At 48.7% G+C, this 27,146-nt stretch overlaps 2 protein-coding genes across 6 annotated transcripts in view; one reads left to right on the forward strand and one right to left on the reverse strand.

Annotated features, from left to right (window-relative positions):
* The window catches only part of RNF208 (ring finger protein 208), a 177,811-nt gene that overhangs the window by 85,322 nt on the left and 65,343 nt on the right, over positions 1-27,146 (forward strand). For all 5 annotated transcript variants that reach the window (XM_072125243.1, XM_072125244.1, XM_072125246.1 and 2 more), the window contains one exon: positions 2,841-2,900. The gene's annotated coding sequence lies outside the window, so the exon portion shown is untranslated. The remainder of the gene's footprint in view (positions 1-2,840; positions 2,901-27,146) is intronic.
* On the reverse strand, positions 15,691-18,471 carry RNF224 (ring finger protein 224). Its single transcript, XM_072124000.1, has 3 exons — positions 18,395-18,471; positions 17,822-17,894; positions 15,691-16,380 (listed from the first exon to the last, which is right to left on the reverse strand). Exon 3 carries the CDS (start codon positions 16,371-16,373, stop codon positions 15,858-15,860), a length of 516 nt encoding a protein of 171 aa, XP_071980101.1. The 5' UTR covers positions 16,374-16,380; positions 17,822-17,894; positions 18,395-18,471; the 3' UTR covers positions 15,691-15,857.

Below are 27,146 nucleotides of genomic sequence, written 5' to 3' on the forward strand. Positions count from 1 at the left end.
ATAAAAAAGGGTAACAAAGTCAACCAAAGACTCAATGAGATTTCTAAACGACCCTGACTGCAAAACAGTAAATACAGCCTGCTTACTGATTCCTATACGTGCTTACCTGTACAGGCAGTCCCCAGGTTACATACAAGATAAGGTAATATCGGTCACATCAAATAGTTCTAATGAACCTCCATAAAATATGGTTCAATATATGGTAGGTTTGTTCTTAAGTTGAATTTGTATGAAAGTCAAAACCATATATTTTATAATTGTAGATCCAGAGAAAAAAAAAATTTGGCTCCAGTGACAATTGGAATTTCAAAATTTTTTGCTGTAATGGGACCAAGGATTATCAATAAAGCTTCATTACAGACACCTTACAGCTGATCATTGCAGTCTGGGGCTATAGTAACATCCAGAGAGCTTCACCAGAGGTCACAGTGGGGAGAGAGGTCTGTCTGTAACTATGGGTTGTCTGTAAGTCGGGTGTCCTTAAGTAGGGGACTGCCTGTACCTGCTTACCCGTACCTGCTTACCGCCACCCGTACCTGCTTACCGCCACCTGTACCTGCTTACCGACACCTGTCCCTGCTTACCAACACCTGCTTACCGACACCTGTCCCTGCTTACCAACACCTGCTTACCGACACCTGTCCCTGCTTACCGCCACCCGTACCTGCTTACCGCCACCTGTCCCTGCTTACCGACACCTGTCCCTGCTTACCGATACCTGTCCCTGCTTACCGACACCTGTCCCTGCTTACCGACACCTGTCCCTGCTTACCGACACCTGTCCCTGCTTACCGACACCTGTACATGCTTACCGAGACCTGTACCTGCTTACCGACACCTGTCCCTGCTTACCGACACCTGTCCCTGCTTACCGACACCTGTCCCTGCTTACCGACACCTGTCCCTGCTTACCGACACCTGCTTACCGACACCTGTCCCTGCTTACCGACACCTGTCCCTGCTTACCGACACCTGTACCTGCTTACCGACACCTGTACCTGCTTACCGACACCTGTACCTGCTTACCGACACCTCTCCCTGCTTACCACCACCTGTACCTGCTTACCGACACCTGTCCCTGCTTACCAACACCTGCTTACTGACACCTGTCCCTGCTTACCACCACCTGCTTACCGACACCTGTCCCTGCTTACCACCACCTGTACCTGCTTACTGACACCTGTCCCTGCTTACCAACACCTGTACCTGCTTACTGACACCTGTCCCTGCTTACCAACACCTGTACCTGCTTACTGACACTTGTCCCTGCTTACTGACACTTGTCCCTGCTGCCACCTGCACCTGACACCTACTTACCGACACCTGTGCCTCACTACAGTGTAACTACAGGGGATCCTGAAATATTAATAATAATTCTTAATAATAAGATTCTTTATATTTGGAATTTTTCTTTAATATGACATTTACAATTTTTATGACCCCCCCCACCCCCATCACGAGAAGATGATACAATATCCGTGCGTCCAGATAATTATTCTCATCTTGTGAAATTCCTCTTACAAAATGAAAACTTCCACTCTTTCCAAAAAACTCTAAAGCCATCATCATGTGATTCCATAAAACAAAAACTTACAAATTCACTTCCGCCGGCATTTCCTGCAAAACACATGTGCGGTGATTGTGCGGTGCGGCTCACCACCAGCGCTTCCTGTTCTCTGATTGGTGAATTTATTCCTTCTGGATTGACAATGGAGCCGTGTCATGAGAACGTGTAATCCAATTCCTCTTCTCATGAGTCTGGATTTACTGGCAGCTCAGACTCGCAATTCCCAGACAAGCGCTACCTCTATACACGGCCAGATCCCAGGGTGACTGGGGGTAGCCGAGCTGGAATATTCTGGAAAAATCAGGATTTTATGGTTGTTTAATCGCAGTGATTCTATAATGTGTAAAAGGAAATGTTGTAGACCTCAGACATTGGGGGCAGTAATGAAATACACAACCTATAAGATATATATACAATACTTCATCATACACTGATGTTCTGTAATAAGTGGTACAAAAACAGAACTTTAAGGAACTTTAATGGCATAATCAGTAGTTTGCCTGTCCGTAGGGAATTTTGGGTCAGCAGCATAGGGACTATTCAGTCATTGTGGTAGGACTTCACACTGGTAACAATTGCTGATGCAACATTGTTGCACACACTCTGAGGAGACTTTGTAACCTGCTATGGTGGAACAACTTCATCAACTTGTCAGTTCCTGGGTAACAGATAAATTACACATATGGTCCTGATGGTGAAGTGTCCTGCAGGATGATGGCAGACAGAGAATAACTTTTATTGATAAGCATGTGAGAATTTCGGTGCACCCTGGGCGTGGCCATGAGGTGGGGTGCACCATCTCTTATCCAGTATCACCACCATACTCAGACGTGATTACCATAAACCTGCTGAAGCTTGGCAAGTAAAGATGCACTGGACCTCATGGTCTTCCTCTTGTGGCACTAAAACGTAGATTAGTGGCCTCACCACTGGGACCTTGTTGTACACTCAATAAGTGGAACTTTCGATTTACTTCTGTGGGACCCCTTACCTGCAGCCACCACTAGGGGGAGCATAAGAACTTACCACACACCATATTCCTATTGGCTGCAATGTATAATTAGTATGCAGTTTGCTTTTGAGCCCCCTCTAGTGGTCACTGCAGGCAGCTAACATTTAATTATTTCACTTTTATGTCTATGCAAAGTATTTTTAGTTTTTTTTTTTTAGAAAATCATTGCTATTTCTTTATATCGTTCAAATCTGACAATATTAAATCCTACCAGATAGACGAGGCTTCAAAGTTAATAAAAATCTGTATTATCTATTTAAGGTATCACCTCGGACAAACAAGTGGAGTGGCCCTGGCCTGTCTATATATAACCGCCACGTGGTAAGTGAATGTGTGCCGTCCTGTGCTGTGTGTATTGTATTGTGTATCTAGGATGCTGTCACTCGCTCCGCTCTATTTATAACCTATTTGCATGGAGTTTTTCTTGATTTTATATTGGCAACAAAAGTCATTGGGGCAAATTTACTTACCCGGTCCATTCGCGTTCCAGCGGCGGCTTCTCCGCTCTGGATTCGGGTCCGGCCGGGATTTAATAAGGTAGTTCTTCCGCCGTCCACCAGGTGGCGCTGCTGCGCTGAAAGTAAACTCATCGCGCCGGAATGCACCGAGCTGGACCAGGTGAAGGTAAGCGGTCCTTATGCGACACATTTCGGTTTTTAAATGCGGCGGTTTTTCCGAATACGTCGGGTTTTCGTTCGGCCACGCCCCCCGATTTCTGTCGCGCGCATACCGGCCCCGATGCGCCACAATCCGATCGCGTGCGCCAAAAACCCGGGGCAATTCATGTACAAGCGGCGCAAATCGGAAATATTCGGGTAACACGTCGGGAAAACGCGAATCGGGCCCTTAATAAATGACCCCCATTGTGTTGGTCGGATGGTTATCACTCCCATCACACCCAGGAAACCCCATAAAACATGCGCTACCCGCCTACCTTATCCTCCACGTGCACTGGGATATACAAGCCCAGACGTGTCATATGTAACGTATATACAAGCTACATGTGAAGCCTGCACAATCCAGTATATGATTTGCATTGATAGTTAATAAAATGATGATGTTTCCCCAGAATAAGTATCTGCTAGCGCACATGCTGAGACTTCCTTCTGGTAGAGGGGGAGGGAGCTGCTTATTATATCAGGAATATTTATCGGTGCTTATACACCTCTGGTGCAGAGGCGCTGAAATAATTGTAATTTCTTATGCACTGCCAGATATTGTGATTACATTTTCTCCTACACCCCCTCCATGCCAGGGGCATGACCTTTATCATACGCCCATGCACAAGGTCGGCATAAGATACATTCCCCCGTAGACTTCGTATACAAATTCTCCATGTACATAATAGTCTTCTGTGGTAACTTACACTAGCAAAAGTTATATCAACATGATAGAAAGCAATGGGGCACTATTGTGGTCTCCAATGTGTCAGCATAGACCTATGGATACATATTATAAATGTGCTGGAGGCTTTCCACTCCTTACATAGGTAGAGCACATATGTAACAAGTATGGTCAGTATATATGTGTATAGCGAGTATACCGCACCATATAACATAGGCCTAGGGGTGACACACGCCATTACATGTCAGTAAGGGAGACGCGCCAAGAAATGCTCATCACTTGGTTGAGGACATTTGAGGGGATCTGTGAACACTCATCCAAAGTTTATTGGATTAAGAGATCTCTGAAAACCTTGGACGAGTGTTTACTGATCCCCTCTGAGGGGTTTGCTCCCGGCTGATGTCCACAACCAAGTGCTGAGTGTTTCTTGGCATTTCTGGCTTGCTGCATTAATGAAAGGGTTTTGTATGTTGGCACCAGGGTCTGGGGCACCACCAGATATCACTGCAGTCAGGGTTCAGTTTGCACACGGCCGCATCGTCTGTAGTGTAGATGTGAAGAAACCGTCTCAGTGTATCGTGTACTCATGACTGGCTGTCTCCGTACAGTAAGCTCTCTGACCTTATACATGACACAATGGGGGATACTCACAGTGTAAACAATAATTTAGGAAAGCCTTGTGGAGGAAGCCTAGCATGCACCAGTCACCGCAGTGACCTGTGACTACAATCACCCATGTGTTTCGTGTCTGTAGCACTGTTCACGCACAGCCCCAGCGCTACACGAAGGGTTCCCCAGACAAGGGGATTCCAATAGATCCCTAATTAGGATGCTAATCACATAGACGGCAGGGGATTACTCGTGGACTGTGTGAGGAGAGACAGTCAGTCTGCACTAATGGACTCCAGGCTAAAAATAAGCTTTGGCTTTTCAAAAACAATATTATTGAAGTGGGTAAAGAATCTGTGAACGCTCTGCGGAGCGAAAGGGAAAATATAAACCACAGATATTCAGTAAACAGCAGGTTATAGATGGAGCGACTGATGGAACTTGTGTCCTTACTATGTAGCCAACCCTAAAGAGAATATGACTGCACGGTAGTGTCCGATCTATCATCACATCGGGACATCTTCATCTTCCTTCCCAAGTGAAAAGTCATTGCCGACCTTCTTTACCCATGGGCAGAACCACAGCCGCCACTTAAGGTTATAAAAAGAGTATTAACAATAGAGTTCTCCTTCAGACTGATGATCAGACAAAGCCACAACTAAATATACACTTTCCTTCAAAGCTCTGAGGTCACTGAGGTCTCCAAGGAAAGTAAACAATACCTGGTACTGAATACTCCAGCCTGAGACATCCGGGGTACACAGGCAGGGCCGGCACCAGCACTGGGTATACCTGGGCAAGTGCCGGGGCCCAGAGCTCCTGGGGGAGGGTGGGGGCACATAAGGCTGTACATAAGGAATCCATAGGGACAGGGGGCTTTATATAAAATAACCATGAGGAGGTTGTTTGGGATGATAACCTAGGGAATATTTTTAATTTCTAATGCCATGTGAGTTCACTGCAAATGGGCCCACAGAGGCTGTGTCACCCAGGAGCCTACTGAAACCTGGAGCCGACCCTGTACACAGGGACACTGTCAAGTCACTTCACTGGCAATCCCTCTGCCGCCACAGATGTGGACCTGCTGCCCCTAAACTATTAGGCTGCCATCTTTGGGGTCGTCAATGTTTAGTGACTGAGGTCAGAAATTGAGCAAACAGACTTCCGGCTAATGGACTAGGAGCCTTATTGCTCAGGCACCTTTCCTGTGTGATTAGTTGCCTGGGCTGCACATCTTTCTGCTGTTAGGACCTTGATTGGAGCTGATTTCTGTGGGCATCATTATTGATTAGCAGGGAATCGTGCTCCACCCACTGGACTCCTGTAGATGTTTAGGAGTCACGGCTGCTCGGTGCATAGCTGGATACTACGTGACCTCTCTTTCTGGATAGGATTTGGCACTTCCCAGCCCCCATGATGAGGACATATAAAGGAATGTAGCTGCGTACACCGGGTCAGATCTTGTTATGGATGGAGCCTCTGGTGCTCATCACTTGGCACCGACAAATTCGTGGCGGTGGGAAAAGAACATTGTATTTTTCTTCATGCACCCAAGAGATAAGAAAGTCCGAGCTGCAGGTAGGATTCAGCGTCTGACATTCCTCTGATTATCCGGGGAGTCAGCGGCTGAGTCAGTGTCTCGCTTGCACCGCAGCGGTGGTCACATCATTACACATAATGCAGGGGGATCTCTATGACCAGCACAGAGCAATGAGGAGCCCATGTAAGGGCACAATGTAGATCCACTATTCTCCAAATACTCACTTGGGCTTTGTTCACATCTGTAGATGAAGAATGGGGCTGCACGGTGGTGACGCCCCTGCAGAAGCCCCAGGCGTGTGTAGCTTATGGTTTGGGGACAAGTGCCTAATCCTTAGTAGTTAAGTGGAGAGGGCCCCAGTATGTAGTGGTTTGGTGACCCATTCCCTGATCTTTAGTGGTTCCTAGGATGGTTTGGCGCATAGGTACTTGGTTTCTTTTGGTAGACCAGCCCCTGATCTTCCGTGGGTTAGTGGACCCGCCCCTGATCTTCCGTGGGTAAGTGGACCCGCCCCTGATCTTCCGTGGGTTAGTGGACCAGCCCCTGATCTTCCGTGGGTTAATGGACCAGCCCCTGATTTTCTGGGGGTTAGTGGACCAGCTCCTGATCTTCAGTGGGTTAGTGGACCAGTCTCTGATCTTCCGTGGGTTAGTGGACCAGCCCCTGATCTTCCGTGGGTTAGTGGACCAGCCCCTGATCTTCCGTGGGTTAGTGGACCAGCCCCTGATCTTCCGTGGGTTAGTGGACCAGCCCCTGATCTTCCGTGGGTTAGTGGACCAGCCCCTGATCTTCCGTGGGTTAGTGGACCAGCCCCTGATCTTCCGTGGGTTAGTGGACCAGCCCCTGATCTTCAGTGGGTTAGTGGACCAGCCCCTGATCTTCAGTGGGTTAGTGGACCAGCTCCTGATCTTCCGTGGGTTAGTGGACCAGTTCCTGATCTTCAGTGGGTTAGTGGACCAGCTCCTGATCTTCAGTGGGTTAGTGGACCAGCCCCTTATCTTCCGTGGGTTAGTGGACCAGCTCCTGATCTTCCGTGGGTTAGTGGACCAGCTCCTGATCTTCCGTGGGTTAGTGGACCAGCTCCTGATCTTCCGTGGGTTAGTGGACCAGCACCTGATCTTCCGTGGGTTAGTGGACCAGCTCCTGATCTTCAGTGGGTTAGTGGACCAGCTCCTGATCTTCAGTGGGTTAGTAGACCAGTCTCTGATCTTCCGTGGGTTAGTGGACCAGACCCTTATCTTCCGTGGGTAAGTGGACCCGCCCCTGATCTTCCGTGGGTTAGTGGACCCGCCCCTGATCTTCCGTGGGTAAGTGGACCCGCCCCTGATCTTCCGTGGGTTAGTGGACCAGCCCCTGATCTTCCGTGGGTTAATGGACCAGCCCCTGATTTTCTGGGGGTTAGTGGACCAGCTCCTGATCTTCAGTGGGTTAGTGGACCAGTCTCTGATCTTCCGTGGGTTAGTGGACCAGCCCCTGATCTTCCGTGGGTTAGTGGACCAGCCCCTGATCTTCCGTGGGTTAGTGGACCAGCCCCTGATCTTCCGTGGGTTAGTGGACCAGCCCCTGATCTTCCGTGGGTTAGTGGACCAGCCCCTGATCTTCAGTGGGTTAGTGGACCAGCCCCTGATCTTCCGTGGGTTAGTGGACCAGCCCCTGATCTTCAGTGGGTTAGTGGACCAGCCCCTGATCTTCAGTGGGTTAGTGGACCAGCTCCTGATCTTCCGTGGGTTAGTGGACCAGTTCCTGATCTTCAGTGGGTTAGTGGACCAGCTCCTGATCTTCAGTGGGTTAGTGGACCAGCCCCTTATCTTCCGTGGGTTAGTGGACCAGCTCCTGATCTTCCGTGGGTTAGTGGACCAGCTCCTGATCTTCCGTGGGTTAGTGGACCAGCACCTGATCTTCCGTGGGTTAGTGGACCAGCACCTGATCTTCCGTGGGTTAGTGGACCAGCTCCTGATCTTCAGTGGGTTAGTGGACCAGCTCCTGATCTTCAGTGGGTTAGTAGACCAGTCTCTGATCTTCCCTGGGTTAGTGGACCAGACCCTTATCTTCAGTGGGTTAGTGGACCAGCCCCTTATCTTCCGTGGGTTAGTGGACCAGCTCCTGATCTTCCGTGGATTAGTGGACCAGCTCCTGATCTTCCGTGGGTTAGTGGACCAGCTCCTGATCTTCCGTGGGTTAGTGGACCAGCTCCTGATCTTCAGTGGGTTAGTGGACCAGCTCCTGATCTTCAGTGGGTTAGTAGACCAGTCTCTGATCTTCCGTGGGTTAGTGGACCAGACCCTTATCTTCAGTGGGTTAGTGGACCAGCCCCTTATCTTCCGTGGGTTAGTGGACCAGCCCCTGATCTTCCGTGGGTTAGTGGACCAGTCTCTGATGCTGAGGAGTTTGGTGATCCAGTCCTCAATGTTGAGTGGCCTGGTACTAGGGGTTTATAATGTGGATTTGGTTTGGTGAACTGGACCTTCATGTTGAGGCCTTTTTATAAGTGCAGGAAGGGAAGTGCACACTTTGAGGTTGAGTATTTGTCATCAAAACATTCATAAGTTTTACTATAAATGTTCAGTAATACGGATCATCCGTTACCTCACAGGTCCCGGTACTGTTGGGTTTAAATATTTTTTGGGTCCGCTATGTATTACCAGACCTCCATACAAACCTGTCACCACAGCTGCGCTCATATAGGAGAAGAAATGTGATTGTACAGAAGGCTCATAGCACCTCCTAGTGGCCAAATACCAGAGCCACAGGCTGTCCATGAACTTCACCAAAGCTTAAAAAGATGATATGAGCAACACGTGATGGTGGCTCCAAAGGCAGTATTACACAGGATAGGATTAGATACACAGCTCAGCAGACAGTATCACACAGGATAGGATTAGATACACATCTCAGCAGTCAGTATCACACAGGATAGGATTAGATACACAGCTCAGCAGACAGTATCACACAGGATAGGATTAGATACACAGCTCAGCAGACAGTATCACACAGGATAGGATTAGATACACAGCTCAGCAGACAGTATCACACAGGATAGGATTAGATACACAGCTCAGCAGACAGTATCACACAGGATAGGATTAGATACACAGCTCAGCAGACAGTATCACACAGGATAGGATTAGATACACAGCTCAGCAGACAGTATCACACAGGATAGGATTAGATACACAGCTCAGCAGACAGTATCACACGGGATATGATTAGATACACAGCTCAGCAGACAGTATCACACGGGATAGGATTAGATACACAGCTCAGCAGACAGTATCACACAGGATAGGATTAGATACACATCTCAGCAGTCAGTATCACACAGGATAGGATTAGATACACAGCTCAGCAGACAGTATCACACAGGATAGGATTAGATACACAGCTCAGCAGACAGTATCACACAGGATAGGATTAGATACACAGCTCAGCAGACAGTATCACACATGATAGGATTAGATACACAGCTCAGCAGACAGTATCACACGGGATATGATTAGATACACAGCTCAGCAGACAGTATCACACGGGATAGGATTAGATACACAGCTCAGCAGACAGTATCACACAGGATAGGATTAGATACACATCTCAGCAGTCAGTATCACACAGGATAGGATTAGATACACAGCTCAGCAGACAGTATCACACAGGATAGGATTAGATACACAGCTCAGCAGACAGTATCACACAGGATAGGATTAGATACACAGCTCAGCAGACAGTATCACACAGGATAGGATTAGATACACAGCTCAGCAGACAGTATCACACAGGATAGGATTAGATACACAGCTCAGCAGGCAGTACCACACAGGATAGGATTAGATACACAGCTCAGCAGACACTAGCACACAGGATAGGATTAGATACACAGCTCAGCAGACAGTATCACACAGGATAGGATTAGATACACAGCTCAGCAGACAGTATCACACAGGATAGGATTAGATACACAGCTCAGCAGGCAGTATCACACAGGATAGGATTAGATACACAGCTCAGCAGGCATTATCACACAGGATAGGATTAGATACACAGCTCAGCAGACAGTATCACACAGGATAGGATTAGATACACAGCTCAGCAGACAGTATCACACGGGATATGATTAGATACACAGCTCAGCAGACAGTATCACACAGGATAGGATTAGATACACAGCTCAGCAGACAGTATCACACAGGATAGGATTAGATACACAGCTCAGCAGACAGTACCACACAGGATAGGATTAGATACACAGCTCAGCAGGCAGTACCACACAGGATAGGATTAGATACACAGCTCAGCAGACAGTATCACACAGGATAGGATTAGATACACAGCTCAGCAGACAGTATCACACAGGATAGGATTAGATACACAGCTCAGCAGACAGTATCACACAGGATAGGATTAGATACACAGCTCAGCAGACAGTATCACACAGGATAGGATTAGATACACAGCTCAGCAGACAGTATCACACAGGATAGGATTAGATACACAGCTCAGCAGACAGTATCACACAGGATAGGATTAGATACACAGCTCAGCAGGCAGTATCACACAGGATAGGATTAGATACACAGCTCAGCAGGCAGTATCACACAGGATAGGATTAGATACACAGCTCAGCAGACAGTATCACACAGGATAGGATTAGATACACAGCTCAGCAGACAGTATCACACAGGATAGGATTAGATACACAGCTCAGCAGACAGTATCACACAGGATAGGATTAGATACACAGCTCAGCAGACAGTACCACACAGGATAGGATTAGATACACAGCTCAGCAGGCAGTACCACACAGGATAGGATTAGATACACAGCTCAGCAGACAGTATCACACAGGATAGGATTAGATACACAGCTCAGCAGACAGTATCACACAGGATAGGATTAGATACACAGCTCAGCAGGCAGTACCACACAGGATAGGATTAGATACACAGCTCAGCAGACAGTATCACACAGGATAGGATTAGATACACAGCTCAGCAGACAGTATCACACAGGATAGGATTAGATACACAGCTCAGCAGACAGTATCACACAGGATAGGATTAGATACACAGCTCAGCAGGCAGTATCACACAGGATAGGATTAGATACACAGCTCAGCAGACAGTATCACACAGGATAGGATTAGATACACAGCTCAGCAGGCAGTATCACACAGGATAGGATTAGATACACAGCTCAGCAGACAGTATCACACAGGATAGGATTAGATACACAGCTCAGCAGACAGTATCACACAGGATAGGATTAGATACACAGCTCAGCAGGCAATATCACACAGGACAGGATTAGGTACACAGCTCAGCAGGCAGTATCACACAGGATAGGATTAGATACACAGCTCAGCAGACAGTATCACACAGGATAGGATTAGATACACAGCTCAGCAGACAGTATCACACAGGATAGGATTAGATACACAGCTCAGCAGACAGTATCACACAGGATAGGATTAGATACACAGCTCAGCAGACAGTATCACACAGGATAGGATTAGATACACAGCTCAGCAGACAGTATCACACAGGATAGGATTAGATACACAGCTCAGCAGACAGTATCACACAGGATAGGATTAGATACACAGCTCAGCAGGCAGTATCACACAGGACAGGATTAGGTACACAGCTCAGCAGGCAATATCACACAGGACAGGATTAGGTACACAGCTCAGCAGGCAGTATCACACAGGATAGGATTAGATACACAGCTCAGCAGACAGTATCACACAGGATAGGATTAGATACACAGCTCAGCAGACAGTATCACACAGGATAGGATTAGATACACAGCTCAGCAGTCAGTATCGCACAGGATAGGATTAGATACACAGCTCAGAAGACTGTATCACACATGATGGGATTAGATACACAGTTTAGCAGACAGTATTACATGTAGTAGGACTAGATGTAACATACTTGATATTAGATACGTGTCATCAGACATTTTGCAGCAAATGTGACAAGTAAATACACAATCGGCTTAGATACGGTGCAGTGTAAACATTTGTCCTGGTCACAATGGAAAATGCCTCTCACACAGTAAATCTGCACCCGGGGGTGACAATAGGGATAATGTGGAAATACTGTGACACCTTCCGTTCCTAATCCCTGGTAATGGCTGATGTGCAGTGATCAGGGCCTCAGGCGTCTCATCCTAGAGGGGAAGACTTCGGGAATGACTCCTGTTTCTATGTCTACGTGGGATTACTGCCTACTGATTTTTGCTTGTAAACTTGTGCAGCAGGGAAGACGTGATACAGATCACATTCACAATCTGCAGATTTCTCCAGGCAGACATTGACCTGAACTTTCTCCGCTGGTTTCACATCTTCAGTTTCGATGCCCTGAGTGTAGAAGGGGCTTATATGCAGGAAGGGGGGGAGCTGATACATTTTATATATTTGCCATCATTACAACCTTCCTCTATGCAGAACTTGTGAGAAGTCCCTATAGTTATGAATAGGAATGTGCTGCCCTCTAGTGATTATGTGATAGAATGCAGGCGACTGGCTCAGTAACAGAGGTCTCTTGTTTTTGTAGGAAGCTTGCAATGTGTCCTATATATGGGGACAGAAAGGAGAACCCCATTTATCCTGCCTTACAAAGTATTATACTCCTAGCTACAGATGAGCAGACCCGATGGTCAGACAGTCACAGCCGTGGCTACTTTCTAGGGCCAGCAATTTGCCGGATTGGCCGCCAATCCAGCAATGTGTTTGGGTTCAGCGGCCAAACCCGACCACCGGGTCTGCTCATTTCTACTCCGAGCTACAGGGCTTTCTATACCTCATGCCTGATTGTAAGCAGTGCACCCTCGAGGGTCCGCATTGAGACCACTGTTACTTGTTGATATGGAAGATGCGATTAACCCTTTATTTTAACATTTCTATTTTTCCTTTCCACAACTTCTTTAGTTTAGTGTACACAGCTGTATGAGGGCTTGTTTTCTGGGTAACCAATTGCCCTTCTTAGTGATGATATTTACTCCATACCGGATAGTGGGAAACAGCAAAAAAATTCCAAACCCAGGGAAACTGACAAAAAAACCACAAATTTGCCATTTTCTTTTGGGCCCTGCTTTTGCGGCTTTCATTGTGTGCTCCAAATGACACCTCCTGTTTTATTCTTTGGGTGGACACAATCACAGAGATACTAAATATATATATATACACTCACCGGCCACTTCATTAGGTACACCTGTCCAACTGCTCGTTAACACTTAATTTCTAATCAGCCAATCACATGGCGGCAACTCAGTGCATTTAGGCATGTAGACATGATCAAGACAATCTCCTGCAGTTCACACCGAGCATCAGTATGGGGAAGAAAGGTGATTTGAGGCCTTTGAACGTGGCATGGTTGTTGGTGCCAGAAGGGCTGGTCTGAGTATTTCAGAAACTGCTGATCTACTGGGATTTTCACGCACAACCATCTCTAGGGTTTACAGAGAATGGTCCGAAAAAGAAAAACATCCAGTGAGCGGCAGTTCTGTGGGCGGAAATGCCTTGTTGATGCCAGAGGTCAGAGGAGAATGGGCAGACTGGTTCGAGCTGATAGAAAGGCAACAGTGACTCAAATCGCCACCCGTTACAACCAAGGTAGGCAGAAGAGCATCTCTGAACGCACAGTACGTCCAACTTTGAGGCAGATGGGCTACAGCAGCAGAAGAGTACACCGGGTGCCACTCCTTTCAGCTAAGAACAGGAAACTGAGGCTACAATTTGCACAAGCTCATCGAAATTGGACAGTAGAAGATTGGAAAAACGTTGCCTGGTCTGATGAGTCTCGATTTCTGCTGCGACATTCGGATGGTAGGGTCAGAATTTGGCGTCAACAACATGAAAGCATGGATCCATCCTGCCTTGTATCAGCGGGTCAGGCTGGTGCTGGTGGTGTCATGGATCCATCCTGCCTTGTATCAGCGGCTCAGGCTGGTGGTGGTGGTGTCATGGATCCATCCTGCCTTGTATCAGCGGCTCAGGCTGGTGGTGGTGTCATGGATCCATCCTGCCTTGTATCAGCGGCTCAGGCTGGTGGTGGTGGTGTCATGGATCCATCCTGCCTTGTATCAGCGGCTCAGGCTGGTGGTGGTGGTGTCATGGATCCATCCTGCCTTGTATCAGCGGGTCAGGCTGGTGGTGGTGTCATGGATCCATCCTGCCTTGTATCAGCGGCTCAGGCTGGTGGTGGTGGTGTCATGGATCCATCCTGCCTTGTATCAGCGGGTCAGGCTGGTGGTGGTGGTGTCATGGTGTCTTTGGGCCCCTTGGTACAACGCCACAGCCTACCTGAGTATTGTTGCTGACCATGTCCATCCCTATATGAGCACAATGTACCCTGTAACATCTGATGGCTACTTTCAGCAGGATAATGCGCCATGTCATAAAGCTGGAATCATCTCAGACTGGTTTCTTGAACATGACAATGAGGTCACTGGACACAAATGGCCTCCACAGTCACCAGATCTCAATCCAATAGAGCATCTTTGGGATGTGGTGGAACGGGAGATTCGCATCATGGATGTGCAGCCGACAAATCTGCGGCAACTGTGTGATGCCATCATGTCACTATGGACCAAAATCTCTGAGGAGCTTCCAGCACCTTGTTGTATCTATGCCACGAAGAATTGAGGCAGTTCTGAAGGCAAAAGGGGGTCCAACCCGTTACTAGCATGGTGGACCTAATAAAGTGGCCGGTGAGTGTGTATATATATATGTGTGTGTTTTATTATGTTTTAGTGATGTAAAAATGTAAATGTTTTTTAGCCTTTTTTTAAAAAAAAAAATTTTCCCCCTATTCCCAGGCCAAGGGGTTAATAGCACTGTGGGGCAGATTTATCAAGCTGTCTAAAAGTCAGAATGTTCTTAGTTGCCCATGGGAACCAATTACAGCTCAGCTTTTATTTTACCAGTGCTCATGAATATCTTAAAGCTGAGCTGTGATTGGTTGCCATGGGCAACTAAGCACATTCTTACTTTAAGACAGCTTGATAAATCTGCCCCTGTGTCTATTTTTGCAGATGACCCCAAACTGGGGCATAATTATCACAAATTTCTGAAAGATTCTCCTCCATATTTATCACGGTGTCTAATGCTGAATGGTAAATCTGGAGTAGTTTACCTCTGTCTCGTGTAACTTTGCACCTCCTATAAGTTGGAACCAGGAATACTATTGGTGCATTTGCATCGTTTTTGGTTCATGCCCCTTTACTCACAATGACCAGAGCCCCTTACACTCTCGATACATGTGATGCAAGGAAGGTTAGACAGATTATTATTCTGCTATAATCAGATTGATCTGTTTGGTTATGAGAGGTTATGCACCGGGGGGATTTATAATCCACATATGGTTTGGTGGAGTAAATCTGGGAGACTCTATAGTGGAGAAGGAGCTGGGTGACTATTAGATCGTAGATGAAATAACAGCACAATGTCAGTCAGCTGCCACTAAAGCCAGCAAAATCTTGTCGTGTATCGATATAGTCGTGGGGGGAGATGTATCAGTGATTCGCTGTATGATAAATCCCCCCCTGGATACTCTGGATATGGGGGGCATTAGATATGTGTTTCAGTTCTGGGCGTCCTCCTATCACATAATACTACTCACCTCACAGGTTATGGATTTATTACATTACAATACAGTTACTACTTGCATAGTTTAGGCTTTAAGGGACAATCCATTTCTATGCCAGGCCTGTGCTCCAAAGTTTAGAAAAAAACATGAATTTCTGTGAATTTGTTGTCTTTTGGAACGAGATGGTTACAATGTATATGATCAAATACAGGCGCAACACGAGCAGCAAAACCAGTTTTTACAGCAGATCCTCCTGGGGAATCGCGGCTCGGAGACGGACTCTTGGCAGGTGCCTGTAGGTTGCCGGCTGACGGGCACGTTCTTTGCGAATACTTTCAGTTCTGATTCTACATCTAGAGCTTTGCTGGCCGATCGAGGGCTTTCCTTCTCGGACTTGACGGCTAGAAAAGCGGTAAGGTCTAAATCCAGCATGGCCACCCCTCCGCGGGGCGTTGGGGTGTTCTGGCGACACTGCGGACACGGGATCCATCGCTGCTCGTTGGTCACTGAGTCGAGTTTCCTGATACAGGCCTGGCAGAAAGTGTGGCCGCAGTACAGCCGCCGGGGCAGCCGCTTGGACAGGTTGTAGCTGGAGAAGCAGATGATGCAGTCGATTTTCCGGCTGTTTCTTTTCTCTTCCTCCTGCACCAGCGCATTCCCGTTTAGGCCGGAGTCTGTTTTGTCAGCGCATTCAGGATTGTTGTTACTGTGATACATTCTCAACCTGGGAACAACCAAGGAAAAGAACTAGTGATATAAAGGAGGTCACAGATAATGGCTCGTCTACAGGGAATAGTCCAGAAATACAAGTGCTGCCTGATACATCCCTGAGTGCCAGGCCTCATCTCTTATCACCAGAGTAGTAGAAATGCATTCTGGCCTAAAGTGGAAAATGGGCCTATGCCAGTGGTGGCGAACCTATGGCCCGGGAGCCAGAGGTGGCACTCGGAGTGCTCTCAGTGGGCACTCAGGCTGTTGCCCCAGAACAGAGATAACGAGACCGGCATTAAAGGCCTTCGTGATGAAACCCCACGGATCACAAGAACGGGGGGTCCAAAGTATGCGCATGGTCGCACATGCGCGGGCACCCCCGTTCATCTCTATAAAGCTGACAGACATTGAGCGCCATACTCTGCAATCTCTCAACTCCATGGAGTTTACCAGAACAGCCCGGTCATGCATGACGGCTGCTCCGGCCATCTAAGTGGACCCCCATTCTAGTTTTCTGTGGGGGGGATCCTGGTCTACCTAAGACTGCAGGAAGAGAGAGAAGTTGTGAACAGGGTCAGATTATCATTGGACCTCCTTCTCTGGGCCCCATGAGAATCCTCACTCAGGGGGATCCCAAGAGAAGCTCCAAAATTTCCCCTTTTGCTGTCAGTGATATTGGGGTCCTCGGGACCTTAAGAAGAATGGAAAAAGTTACTGCTTGAAATGCTGCATTGGCACTTTGCAATAAATAAGCAGGTTTTGGGTTGCAGTTTGGGCGCTAAATGTAAAGCTGTGGAGGTCACTGTTATGGGGGGGCGCTGTGGAGGTCACTGTTATGGGGGGGCGCTGTGGAGGTCACTTTTGCAGTTTGAGCCTATGCTATCCTGCATTACATTGATTTAAATGGCCATTGTGTAATTCTTTCTTTGACCAGTGGTGGCGCTGCAGGGAACGTAACACTTGCTTTCAGGTTTTCCTACAGGTCACAGCTTGGGGGTCCCGCTAGGAGACATTTTATACTCAGCTTAAAGAGGTTTTGTTAAAATGAATAAGTGAATAAGTGTCTGATTGTGATTTTTGTTATCACAAGTCACCCAAGGTGCTCCCTGAGGTGCATGCTCGGCCAGGCCGTTGCTGGTTGAGCATGTACATTGCATCTATTGTAGGGGTCCAGACACGGCTGCAACATTATAGATCTCTGCACTCCGTATCTCTACAACTAGAGCTGGGGAATGGGGGCTGATACATAACCTTTACTACAAGACAGAGATGTATCAATGCTGTAGAATGTTCCCCTTCTCTTGTAAGAACACGTTCCCCTCCATTGTCAGTAGCCGTGATCCTGGACCATAGGATCACATATGATCTGGATTAACCTTCCTCAATATATTCTACAATGGAGAATCCCACAAGTTACCATCAGTCTAAAGCAAACACAATGATCTTCTTCTTACCTTGGACTGCAGGCAGCTTCTTATGATATACATGACCTCCAGGAAGTAGATAGGATAGGTCCAGGTTGTCCTGCTAAGAAGGATGAAGACGTGTCATCAATGAGAAGAAGCTGAGGTAATGGAGTCACCAGGCGAGGCTTCCATCTGCTCAGCGTTACTAATACACAATTTATCTACAAATGGTGACGGGATGAGACAGTTTCCAGGAGGGAGAAGGGGTTGCGCTTCCCATAAGGTCCATCTTGTGTAAGGTGGCGGCCGGGCTTCTGCTGCCTGTATCACTTGTGTAATTATGTCAGGCTCAGGTTACCCGTGTCAGGCAGCTAGAGTATCACACCATGGACTCCGCTGAGAAATCCTGCCCTACCCCGAGCTCAGCCTGACAAAGGCTCCCGAAACCCAATCTACACCTCCGCCTCTCAAGACTCCAGCAGATGAGCCAGGACCCATGGAGGGGATCACATCTCCAGAGAAAAAAGCAGTCCCCCAAAATATTCTGTGCATTGCTAAAAATATTTAGTATATTCCTGAAAATATTTGGCGCAGTTCACAAATAAATGTTGCATTTCTCACCATATACACAGCGTCAGATGGCTGGGAGCCCCATAGAGGTGAATAGCGGCCGGTGATGCAGGGACACACAACCTAATTGTAGGGTCAGATCTGCAGATAAGCGAGCAATCAGATCTGCAGATCATTATAGGATTACAGAGATGATTGTCAGATCATAGAGATGACCCAGACGAGCCAGCAAGGTGGGGTTTAAAGGGTTTGTCCACGATTGGGACACTAATGACGTGTCCTTTGTATATGTCCTCAAATCGTTCCAGGTCTAACATCCAGACCCTACTAATCAACTACTATGGTCAGTGGATAGTTATATACACGATCACTAACTAACCAAGTCCTAGACAAACCCCTTCACTAATACTGACTTATCAGACTGAGATAATAATGCCATAGACTGAGGTCCAACATCCTGGGTATAGGACATTATACCTGGACAACCCCTGGAAGCAACAGAACCAAAATAATACATAGTGCTTACCAGTACTGTACTATACTGAGATCTAGGGGGGCACGAGAGAAGAGAGGGGTCTTATCACAAGAGCTAACACTCTATGATGAAAAGGACAGCACGGTGGCTGAGTGGGTAGCACTACAGCCTTGCAGCACTGGGGTCCTGGGTTCGAATCCCACCAGGTCAACATCTGCAAAGAGTTTGTATGTTCTCTCCGTGTTTGCGCGGGTTTCCTCCGGGTCCTCCGATTTCCTCCCACACTCCAAAAACATACTGTTAGGTTGTTTAGATTGTGAGCCCCATGGGGACAGGGACTGAATTGGCAGCTCTGTGTAATAATTATTACACAAGGAGTGAGGACCCTGATCACAAGAGCTCACAATCTAGGAGGAGATAGGGGAACACAAGAGGAGGGAGGTGCCTTACAACAAGAGCTTACAATCTAGAAGGAAATGGGGGGGCACAAGAGCTTAGTCTATATGAGGAGGTAGGTGAATGTAAAAGAAGAGAACTAGCAGAGAATGTTGTGGAGTTACAGCTGGGAATGGGCAGAATTCTGAGTGCAGCTCTGGAGCAGAGTACAGACAGTCCTACTATAAGAGCAGCTGCATCTCAAGCTGAACATTTCCTCTGTCACCACTAGAGGGCAGCTGTGCACATGTCACAGATCACACTGGTTTTAGCTGTAACTCCCCACTCTCCTTCCTCCAGGGGGCGCTCTTTATTCATTAGAAACCACTTAGTGATGATTCCTTTTACCTGTATCACCTGGTAGAATTGCTTTTCCGGTGTCTGGGAAAGCTGGGTGACCTTTTTTGGGTGGTGGGGGCAGACTGGAATATTACCCTTGTGTGGTGTTGTGGGTGTATATTGTGTACGTGGTGGTGTATACACCAGGTCACCAATGATGCCACTCCTGGCAGGTAGGTCTTGTTTGTCTCGGCCAAGCTGAGTGCCGCTCAGGTAACTGCAGCAATTTCCTGGTGTTTATGGCATTTACTGAGCGTCACACAGGACTTAACATGTCACGGGTGACTGGTGGGAGAGTAAACATGAGGGAACAATGGGTGCTCTGTGTGCAGAGGGCCCGGGTGTCTCCTGGGGAGGACCCTACACCATGTTATCAGTGATAGATCCCCCTACAGACCAGATATAGTGGCCCCTCCACGTGCCATGTACTGATGGTGGGGGCAGTGAGGTCACTATGACAAGGTTCTGGTTACTGCTGTGTAACTAGGACACAGGAAAGGGCATCATAGTGGGGGACACAGACCATGTAATAGCTGCTCCATAACCTCCACAGCGCCCCCGTAACAGTGCCCTCCTCAGTACTCCCCATAACAGTGACCTCCCCAGTGCCCCCATAACGGTGCCCTCCCCAGTGCCCCCCATAACAGTGACCTCCCCAGTGCCCCCATAACAGTGCCCTCCTCAGTGCTCCCCATAACAGTGACCTCCCCAGCGCCCCCATAACAGAGCCCTCCCCAGCGCCCCCATAACAGTGACATCCACAGCGCCCCCGTAACAGTGACCTCCCCAGCGCCCCCGTAACAGTGACCTCCCCAGCGCCCCCGTAACAGTGACCTCCCCAGTGCTCCCCATAACAGTGCCCTCCCCAGTGCCCCCCATAACAGTGCCCTCCCCAGTGCCCCCCATAACAGTGACCTCCCCAGTGCTCCCCATAACAGTGACCTCCCCAGTGCTCCCCATAACAGTGACCTCCCCAGTGCTCCCCATAACAGTGACCTCCCCAGTGCTCCCCATAACAGTGACCTCCCCAGTGCCCCCATAACGGTGACCTCCCCAGTGCCCCCATAACAGTGACCTCCCCAGTGCTCCCCATAACAGTGACCTCCCCAGTGCTCCCCATAACAGTGACCTCCCCAGTGCCCCCATAACAGTGACCTCCCCAGTGCCCCCATAACGGTGCCCTCCCCAGTGCTCCCCATAACGGTGCCCTCCCCAGTGCTCCCCATAACGGTGCCCTCCCCAGTGCTCCCCATAACGGTGACCTCCCCAGTGCTCCCCATAACGGTGACCTCCCCAGTGCCCCCATAACAGGGACCTCCCCAGTGCCCCCATAACAGTGACCTCCCCAGCGCCCCCATAACAGTGCCCTCCCCAGCGCTCCCCATAACAGTGACCTCCCCAGCGCCCCCATAACAGTGCCCTCCCCAGTGCTCCCCATAACAGTGCCCTCCCCAGTGCTCCCCATAACAGTGCCCTCCCCAGTGCTCCCCATAACAGTGCCCTCCCCAGTGCTCCCCATAACAGTGCCCTCCCCAGTGCTCCCCATAACAGTGCCCTCCCCAGTGCTCCCCATAACAGTGCCCTCCCCAGTGCTCCCCATAACAGTGCCCTCCCCAGTGCTCCCCATAACAGTGCCCTCCCCAGTGCTCCCCATAACAGTGCCCTCCCCAGTGCTCCCCATAACAGTGCCCTCCCCAGTGCTCCCCATAACAGTGCCCTCCCCAGTGCTCCCCATAACAGTGCCCTCCCCAGTGCTCCCCATAACAGTGCCCTCCCCAGTGCTCCCCATAACAGTGCCCTCCCCAGTGCTCCCCATAACTGTGCCCTCCCCAGTGCCCCCATAACTGTGCCCTCCTCAGTGCTCCCCATAATGGTGACCTCCCCAGTGCTCCCCATAACGGTGACCTCCCCAGTGCCCCCATAACTGTGCCCTCCCCAGTGCTCCCCATAACAGTGACCTCCCCAGTGCCCCCATAACGGTGCCCTCCTCAGTGCTCCCCATAACGGTGACCTCCCCAGTGCTCCCCATAACGGTGACCTCCCCAGTGCTCCCCATAACGGTGACCTCCCCAGTGCCCCCATAACGGTGACCTCCCCAGTGCCCCCATAACAGGGACCTCCCCAGTGCCCCCATAACAGTGACCTCCCCAGCGCCCCCATAACAGTGCCCTCCCCAGTGCTCCCCATAACAGTGCCCTCCCCAGTGCTCCCCATAACAGTGCCCTCCCCAGTGCTCCCCATAACAGTGCCCTCCCCAGTGCTCCCCATAACAGTGCCCTCCCCAGTGCTCCCCATAACAGTGCCCTCCCCAGTGCTCCCCATAACAGTGCCCTCCCCAGTGCTCCCCATAACAGTGCCCTCCCCAGTGCTCCCCATAACAGTGCCCTCCCCAGTGCTCCCCATAACAGTGCCCTCCCCAGTGCTCCCCATAACAGTGCCCTCCCCAGTGCTCCCCATAACAGTGCCCTCCCCAGTGCTCCCCATAACAGTGCCCTCCCCAGTGCTCCCCATAACAGTGCCCTCCCCAGTGCTCCCCATAACAGTGCCCTCCCCAGTGCCCCCATAACGGTGCCCTCCCCAGTGCTCCCCATAACGGTGCCCTCCCCAGTGCCCCCATAACTGTGCCCTCCTCAGTGCTCCCCATAACGGTGACCTCCCCAGTGCTCCCCATAACGGTGACCTCCCCAGTGCCCCCATAACTGTGCCCTCCCCAGTGCTCCCCATAACAGTGCCCTCCCCAGTGCCCCCATAACAGTGCCCTCCCCAGTGCTCCCCATAACAGTGCCCTCCCCAGTGCTCCCCATAACAGTGCCCTCCCCAGTGCTCCCCATAACAGTGCCCTCCCCAGTGCTCCCCATAACAGTGCCCTCCCCAGCGCCCCCATAACAGTGACCTCCCTAGTGCTCCCCATAACAGTGCCCTCCCTAGTGCTCCCCATAACAGTGCCCTCCCCAGTGCTCCCCATAACAGTGCCCTCCCCAGTGCTCCCCATAACAGTGCCCTCCCCAGTGCTCCCCATAACAGTGCCCTCCCCAGTGCTCCCCATAACAGTGCCCTCCCCAGTGCTCCCCATAACAGTGCCCTCCCCAGTGCTCCCCATAACAGTGCCCTCCCCAGTGCCCCCATAACCGTGCCCTCCTCAGTGCTCCCCATAACGGTGACCTCCCCAGTGCTCCCCATAACGGTGACCTCCCCAGTGCTCCCCATAACAGTGACCTCCCCAGCGCCCCCATAACTGTGCCCTCCCCAGTGCTCCCCATAACAGTGACCTCCCCAGCGCCCCCATAACAGTGACCTCCCTAGTGCTCCCCATAACAGTGCCCTCCCTAGTGCTCCCCATAACAGTGCCCTCCCCAGTGCTCCCCATAACAGTGACCTCCCCAGTGCTCCCCATAACAGTGACCTCCCCAGTGCTCCCCATAACAGTGCCCTCCCCAGTGCCCCCATAACAGTGACCTCCCCAGTGCTCCCCATAACAGTGACCTCCCCAGTGCTCCCCATAACAGTGCCCTCCCCAGTGCTCCCCATAACAGTGCCCTCCCCAGTGCTCCCCATAACGGTGCCCTCCCCAGTGCTCCCCATAACGGTGACCTCCCCAGTGCTCCCCATAACGGTGACCTCCCCAGTGCCCCCATAACCGTGCCCTCCTCAGTGCTCCCCATAACGGTGACCTCCCCAGTGCTCCCCATAACGGTGACCTCCCCAGTGCTCCCCATAACAGTGACCTCCCCAGTGCCCCCATAACCGTGCCCTCCCCAGTGCTCCCCATAACGGTGACCTCCCCAGTGCTCCCCATAACAGTGACCTCCCCAGTGCTCCCCATAACAGTGACCTCCCCAGTGCTCCCCATAACAGTGACCTCCCCAGTGCTCCCCATAACAGTGACCTCCCCAGTGCTCCCCATAACAGTGCCCTCCTCAGTGCTCCCCATAACAGTGCCCTCCCCAGTGCCCCCATAACAGTGACCTCCCCAGTGCTCCCCATAACAGTGACCTCCCCAGTGCTCCCCATAACAGTGCCCTCCCCAGTGCTCCCCATAACAGTGCCCTCCCCAGTGCTCCCCATAACGGTGCCCTCCCCAGTGCTCCCCATAACGGTGACCTCCCCAGTGCTCCCCATAACAGTGACCTCCCCAGTGCCCCCATAACCGTGCCCTCCTCAGTGCTCCCCATAACGGTGACCTCCCCAGTGCTCCCCATAACAGTGACCTCCCCAGTGCTCCCCATAACAGTGACCTCCCCAGTGCCCCCATAACCGTGCCCTCCCCAGTGCTCCCCATAACGGTGACCTCCCCAGTGCTCCCCATAACAGTGACCTCCCCAGTGCTCCCCATAACAGTGCCCTCCCCAGTGCCCCCATAACCGTGCCCTCCTCAGTGCTCCCCATAACAGTGCCCTCCCCAGTGCTCCCCATAACAGTGCCCTCCCCAGTGCTCCCCATAACAGTGCCCTCCCCAGTGCTCCCCATAACAGTGCCCTCCCCAGTGCTCCCCATAACAGTGACCTCCCCAGCGCCCCCATAACAGTGACCTCCCCAGTGCCCCCATAACCGTGCCCTCCCCAGTGCTCCCCATAACGGTGACCTCCCCAGTGCTCCCCATAACAGTGACCTCCCCAGTGCTCCCCATAACAGTGACCTCCCCAGCTTACATGGTGGTTGCTCTACATTTATGTGTCATTTGCATGTTGTTTGCATTTATGTGGCATTTGCATGTTGTTTGCATTTATGTGGCATTTCAATTGCATTTGCGTTTCTGGTTATGTGACATTGTGTGGGGTTTGCATCACTTTATGTGGCATTTGTGATTCGAGCGTTAGCATCGTATTTGCGTTTTGCTTGCTGATTGCATTTATGTAGAGATTACATTTCCATGTATTTTTTTTGGCACTTGTCTTAACGTTTTCATGGGGCTTGCACTACGTGTGCGCTTACATGGAGTGTGCGTTCACATTTATGCAGTGTTTGTGTAAAGGTGTATTCATCTCCACATGTGCGAGCTGCTGATAGGTCCTCTTTAAAATGTATATCTGACCTTTGGTGACCAAGTATGTAAATATCATATGGGAGAACACACAGCAACAACAGCAAATACATCCGGGACCATGAGTCACAAGATAATCCACCAGGAGGGGGCGCCATTTCCTCCAGGGACAGTGAGTAATTATAAATACTACTCTAAGGGTTTTTTTTACCAACTTCACTAACCTCCTCCAAGTACGTATGGGGCATATTTGTAGTGATTACAGTGCACACAATACTAAAGGCTTAAGAGCACAACCTAATCCTGGTGAAGGTCACTGCCTGTCACATGACTCCGTGCAGTAAAGGTCATCACACACATCATGTTTACCTTCTACTGTAACCAAACATACTCTGTCCTGATCCACCACCCTCACCAACAGCTGGGGGCGCTATACTACAATATAGCCTTATAGTGTTCTACATAGGGGGCAGTAGTATAGTGGTTATATTCCTGTACATAGGGGGCAGTATTATAGTAGTTATATTCCTGTACATAGGGGGCAGTATTATAGTAGTTATATTCTTGTACATAGGGGCAGTATTATAGTAGTTATATTCCTGTACATAGGGGGCAGTATTATAGTAGTTATATTCTTGTACATAGGGGGCAGTATTATAGTAGTTATATTCCTGTACATAGGGGGCAGTATTATAGTAGTTATATTCCTGTACACAGGGGGCAGTATTATAGTAGTTATATTCCTGTACATAGGGGGCAGTATTATAGTAGTTATATTCCTGTACATAGGGAGCAGTATTATAGTAGTTATATTCTTGTACATAGGGGGCAGTATTAGAGAAGTTATATTCTTGTATATAGGGGGCAGTATTATAGTAGTTATATTCCTGTACATAGGGGGCAGTATTATAGTAGTTATATTCTTGTACATAGGGGCAGTATTATAGTAGTTATATACTTGTACATAGGGGGCAGTATTATAGTAGTTATATTCTTGTACATAGGGGGCAGTATTATAGTAGTTATATTCCTGTACATAGGGGGCAGTATTATAGTAGTTATATTCTTATACATAGGGGGCAGTATTATAGTAGTTATATTCTTGTACATAGGGGGCAGTATTATAGTAGTTATATTCTTGTACATAGGGGGCAGTATTATAGTAGTTATATTCTTGTACACAGGGGGCAGTATTATAGTAGTTATATTCTTGTACATAGGGGGCAGTATTATAGTAGTTATATTCTTGTACATAGGGGGCAGTATTATAGTAGTTATATTCCTGTACATAGGGGGCAGTATTATAGTAGTTATATTCCTGTACATAGGGGGCAGTATTATAGTAGTTATATTCCTGTACATAGGGGGCAGTATTATAGTAGTTATATTCCTGTACATAGGGGGCAGTATTATAGTAGTTATATTCCTGTACATAGGGAGCAGTATTATAGTAGTTATATTCTTGTATATAGGGGGCAGTATTAGAGAAGTTATATTCTTGTATATAGGGGGCAGTATTATCGTAGTTATACTCTTGTACATAGGGGCAGTATTATAGTAGTTATATTCCTGTACATAGGGGGCAGTATTATAGTAGTTATATCCTTGTACATAGGGGGCAGTATCATAGTAGTTATATTCCTGTACATAGGGGGCAGTATTATAGTAGTTATATTCTTGTACATAGGGGGCAGTATTATAGTAGTTACATTCTTGTACATAGTGGGCAGTATTATAGTAGTTATATTCTTGTACATAGGGGGCAGTATTATAGTAGTTATATTCCTGTACATTGGGGGCAGTATTATGGTAGTTATATTCCTGTACATAGGGGGCAGTATTATGGTAGTTATATTCTTGTACATAGGGGGCAGTATTATAGTAGTTATATTCCTGTACATAGGGGGAAGTATTATAGTAGTTATATTCCTGTACATAGGGGGCAGTATTATAGTAGTTATATTCCTGTACATAGGGGGCAGTATTATAGTAGTTATATTCCTGTACATAGGGGCAGTGATATAGTAGTTATATTCCTGTACATAGGGGGGCAGTATTATAGTAGTTATATTCCTGTACATAGGGGACAGTATTATAGTAGTTATATTCCTGTACATAGGGGGCAGTATTATAGTAGTTATATTTCTGTACATAGGGGGCAGTATTATAGTAGTTATATCCCTGTACATAGGGAGCAGTATTATAGTAGTTGTATTCCTGTACATAGGGGGCAGTATTATAGTAGTTATATCCCTGTACATAGAGGGCAGTATTATAGTAGTTATATTCTCGTATATAGGGGGCAGTATTATAGTAGTTATATTCTTGTACATAGGAGGCAGTATTATAGTAGTTATATTCTTGTACATAGGGGGCAGTATTATAGTAGTTATATTCTTGTACATAGGGGGCAGTATTATAGTAGTTATATTCTTGTACATAGGGGGCAGTATTATAGTAGTTACATTCTTGTACATAGTGGGCAGTATTATAGTAGTTATATTCTTGTACATAGGGGGCAGTATTATAGTAGTTATATTCCTGTACATTGGGGGTAGTATTATGGTAGTTAT

Source organism: Engystomops pustulosus, chromosome 9 (genome assembly GCF_040894005.1).
Source record: "Engystomops pustulosus chromosome 9, aEngPut4.maternal, whole genome shotgun sequence".
Classification (NCBI taxonomy): domain Eukaryota; kingdom Metazoa; phylum Chordata; class Amphibia; order Anura; family Leptodactylidae; genus Engystomops; species Engystomops pustulosus.